This window comes from Triticum urartu, chromosome 6 (genome assembly GCF_003073215.2).
Source record: "Triticum urartu cultivar G1812 chromosome 6, Tu2.1, whole genome shotgun sequence".
In the NCBI taxonomy this organism is placed as follows: Eukaryota; Viridiplantae; Streptophyta; class Magnoliopsida; order Poales; family Poaceae; genus Triticum; species Triticum urartu.
The window spans coordinates 539,447,944-539,452,443 of NC_053027.1; the positions used below are offsets into that span (position 1 = coordinate 539,447,944).

The 4,500-nt window shown below is 45.0% G+C and overlaps 1 protein-coding gene across 1 annotated transcript; it reads right to left on the reverse strand.

Annotated features, from left to right (window-relative positions):
- Nucleotides 1–518: 518 nt before the first annotated feature.
- Nucleotides 519–4,264, reverse strand: LOC125515047 (TVP38/TMEM64 family membrane protein slr0305-like). Its single transcript, XM_048680466.1, has 5 exons — nucleotides 4,082–4,264; nucleotides 2,721–2,994; nucleotides 1,723–1,959; nucleotides 1,418–1,635; nucleotides 519–1,081 (listed from the first exon to the last, which is right to left on the reverse strand). Exons 1-5 carry the CDS (start codon nucleotides 4,126–4,128, stop codon nucleotides 832–834), a joined length of 1,026 nt encoding a protein of 341 aa, XP_048536423.1. The 5' UTR covers nucleotides 4,129–4,264; the 3' UTR covers nucleotides 519–831.
- Nucleotides 4,265–4,500: the final 236 nt, after the last annotated feature.

A 4,500-nucleotide genomic window follows, 5' to 3' on the forward strand; every position in this document is an offset into this window, starting at 1 on the left:
CTTCCCGAACCGCCCAACGTACCACCGGCCACCACTGCCCGCGGTCAGTGGCGCTGCCACGCCATTTCGCCCCGGGCCATCCCGCTAGCCCCGGCAATGGCCAGTTTTTCTCCGGCAAACTTGCAACCCCCCCCCCCCCCACCACCACCACCCCCCAAGATAGATAATGAGGCAGCCTTCTCCAACAAGTTTAATCCTTCCCCACGGCAAGCTCCTTCCTTCCCTCCGTTGTTCCTCCCTTCATGTGAAAATCAACCGACCGCAATTGATGTGCAGCTAAAATGAAAAAAGAAACTTATTTTATAGTATTTGTGAACGGAGGGAGTAACTAATAAAAATAATTGTATGCATCAGAGGCCAGGGTTTCATCTCCTTTTTTGAAAAAATAAATCAGAAGGCGTTTCTCAACGAGGATTGAATCGTGAAATCCCGCAGAGTGCACAAAGCTTAGACACGCACTATGCACATCTGAAACAGTGTGCCATAGCAAACTCTGATGCACTGCCATACGAAACACCTAAACGAAAAATATATGCACCTCAAGAGAAGGCCAAATTTCCAGTCGCCAACAACAAGGCCAAAATACATGTTGGGTGATTAACCACATGAAACTAATCAAGTACTCCCTCCGTTCATTTTTATAAGTCATTTCAGACAACTGAAATCGAGTTGTTTTGCACGTCTACACGCCTTATAACAGTGAACAGAGGGAGTAGTAAAACCATACATATTTATCTAGTTAGACAGGTGCATCCACCTGCTGTCAGAGCCTAGCTACCTATTTTTCTCTGGTGAATTGAATGAATACAGACATCATACGACATGTAAAAGCTACAGGATATGCACGTCCTGATGGCCATTTTTTAGTGCAGTCACCCCAGCAGAGCCAGCAGCAGGTTGGTGGTCCTCTGAGATATCATCTGGGCCTTTTATGTTGTTTAGCGACTTCTTGGCGTAAACTGTGAAGGCGGCCGTGAGGGCAGCGGCAGCGACGAACGAGATTATGCTGTAGACTATCTCCACTGTAGTCAACTTATGCTTGCCATACTTCACATCGGCCAACGTACGTATCAACCGCCCGCTGCATAAGCATTAAGCAAGATCAGTAAGTCATCACTACTTTGAGAGATGTCTCTGTTTGGGTTACTACAGTCTAGCTTAAATCAGCAGCAAGAAAACTCCTGCTTATCAAGAGCAGAAATGTATAGATTATGACGCATGTCTACCAAATACTGCACGCTCTACTAGAAAAGAATTGGTTAACGATCGGCAATCCATGTACTATTTTGTTATATAAGGGCATTAATCAGATGACAGATGCACAATAAACCTAGATGCATGGCCTCAATAGTCATGACAAAATGATAAAGCGGAATTTAGTAAATCCATAATCTGTAATGTGGATATCTGTATATACCTATAGATATAGATGAATGCCTCAGGTGTCATTCCGGCAACTGAACCACATACATAAGGGCTGAATTTGATTTCTGTCACGGCCACGGCATAGTTAAAAATCGAGTATGGAAACGGTGAGACTCTGAATAGTGCAACCACTCGAAACTGGTGGAACCAACTCCCTTCGCCAGCAAGCTTTATTAGAGCTATCTGCTGAGGCCATCTCTTTAACCATGCCTGCATTGAAAAAAAGGAACAAAACAGAGAAGATATTAAGACACAGCTCCTCAGGTAGAGAAAAGATGCAAGTCTGAGGAATCTTACAAGTAGTCGCTCGCGGAACAATGAGCCGATCCAATATGCCCCAACCATGCCAAGAGTAGTCCCAACAATAATAATCACGAAACCCCAGCCATAACCGAAGATCATTCCTGCTAACCACATAGAAGGTCCAGAGGGGACTAAAATGAGTGGGAAGAGAGCCAAAGATGCGACGAGGACAAGAGCCAATACTGGACGGCCAAAGGCACTTGCTTCCCATTTCATGATTGGAAAAAGAATCTGCAAGTAACAAACACAAGAAAATACATATATACATATTAGCGTAGATGTTCTGTTTCAACAACCCAACTCAAAATCTTCTTCATAAAAAAGAGAGAATAAGATTAAAGAGTACACATGCACAACATAGCTCAAAAACATGACACAATTGATATTTTCATACATACAACTAAAATTTCTCCCAAAGTTCAGTATGCCACATATGCATTCACTAAACAAATAGCATTCTAATTATATGAACCAACCAGAATATTCATGTCAATGGTGTAACAGTAATTCCTGAAAATTACAAGCTGGACTCTGAACATATGCTTGAGATCTAAGCAGATGTGACAAAAGGAAACATATAACAGACATGTTCGACAAAAACCAAAAGTATTAAGTTGAATGCCTCACTGGTGCTATACTGCTATTCAAGTATATTGAAGGACAACCAAACATAAAAATGAGCAGTGTGATAACGACTTGAAGCTTTATGATTGTCCCATGGAATTTATAGATGCATGCCACCTTAAAGTACCTGATTATTATATAAAAAAAGCCTATGGACCGATACAGACCAAGCAAAAGATCACATCCCAAAATGGCTAACTACCGAAGAGTCAACCAATGAGCCAACATCAGTTGGTTCTGAGATGCATTTCGTGAAATTCAGTGAAAGGTAACAAGAAGAATGGAAGTCGACTGGCATTCCAGTGAGCTGCCTAAAATTACCCTGTAAGGAAGAAATTTTATTTTGCACAGAAGGTATCAGCACCCACCTTCTCAAAGGCAAAGGGGGCTCCAAATTTCACAAAGATATAAGTTGCCATTATAAGAAGGAAGCAGACAAGCAGAGCTGTCATCCACCAACTGAAGTGACTTGACTTGGGTTGCTGAGGTAAAATTTCTGTGTTGTTGTCAGCCGTTGCATGTTGAGCTGGCGTCATCAGCATCGCGTATTCGTCGTCCTTTATGTTTTGCTCAGAATGCTCGATTCTATTGCATGACACCACAGCTGAAGAGCTTGGCGTGCTAGCAACCGTCTCACCAGCTCTGTTTACAAGCCAGGAAATATTATCAAATAAAGGTACTGATGCTGCCCACGAATGTAGAGATGTTATTAATTCGTGTCATAGATGTAAGGTTAAGGTTGACATGTGACAGATCCTTATCTAAATTAGAGTCGCACAGGCCCAACTCCATGTTATTTCCTTAAAACAACAATCGGGGTTACAGCTTATTCACCCACATATTACTGAACTCAAAATGCACTGGTTTGGGTAGCATGGTGTAGTGTTAACAAACAGTGACTGAATCATGATAGTTAAAAGCAGCATGGATGGATGTAACATGCTAGTGCAAGTAAGATTCCCAAACTGGATACAGCATTAAACTATTATCAAAGAAAAACGTCGAGTAATGCGACACCTGTTATCCTAGTGAAATTAGGAGTGGAGATATGTGCTCCTAAATGAATCCTAGGCTCCTGTTATCTTTAAAACCATGATATGATATTTGGCCACAGGGAAGCAACGATCCAAAGGAAAATAAGATTAGATAATCTGAGAGCAGCCAACATCAGGATGTAACATACTCATAAGTTGCCTGAACAACGATTCTTAAATCTTTCGAAACCCTTGGATCAACATCCATCCCCAATCCCCCCCAACCTCACCCCACGCATCAAACTAAAAAGTGCAGATATGGCATACTTGCAGTACTAGAATTTATTTTGTCTATGAGATGGACAAACAATAATTTTTAAGGAGGCGGGGATTTATTAGACGAGCAAGAATGGGGAAAAAGGATGACATTAACCAAGCTGGCCATCTAGCCGGCGTCCGTCGCCGTCCAGGACGAGCGCGGCGACGAGGTCGGGGAGAAGGGATCCGCGGGGGCGGAAGGGGGACGGCCTAGAGGCCCCGGCGCCACCGGCGAGGAGAGGAGCGGCGGCTTTATTGTGGCGGCCTCGAGGGCTAGGTTTTCGCCTCGACGATAGGCATACATCGCCGAGCACCGAATTTCCAAAAATAGCTCCGCTCCACGGATAAAAACAACAAGCATGGCGAAATCCGAGCAGGAAAATAAATAAAAAAGAAGCAGAAACTGCATGCGGTGGCTCGGGAGGACGGGGTGCTACCTGTGCGCCTCCCCGGGCTCGATATCCAGAGGGAGGACGCGTGCCATGTCCGAGGCTTTGCTTCTTCTCCCCTCCCTTCTCCGTTGGGTCTCCGGGAGCTCGCGGCGGAGGGGCGGAGGAGCGGAGAGAACCGGAGCAGAGCAGGGCGGGCGGGCGGGCGGCAGTCCGGCGCTGCGGGTAGCTCACCGGCGGCGGAAGGTTTGATATGATGGATAGATTCGGGAGCGTTGGTTGGTTGGTGGCCGGCCGGTTTGCTTCGAACCAAAGGGAAGCATGTCCGCGGTCGACTCTTTCTATCGTGCTTCTATATCCACGGTGCTTCTATATCCACGGTGCTCGTGGCGACACCGCACCGGTGAATGAATTCTGGTCGTGTCTTGGTGCGACTTTCTTTCGTCTAGAAGTTTTCTTTTCTATAG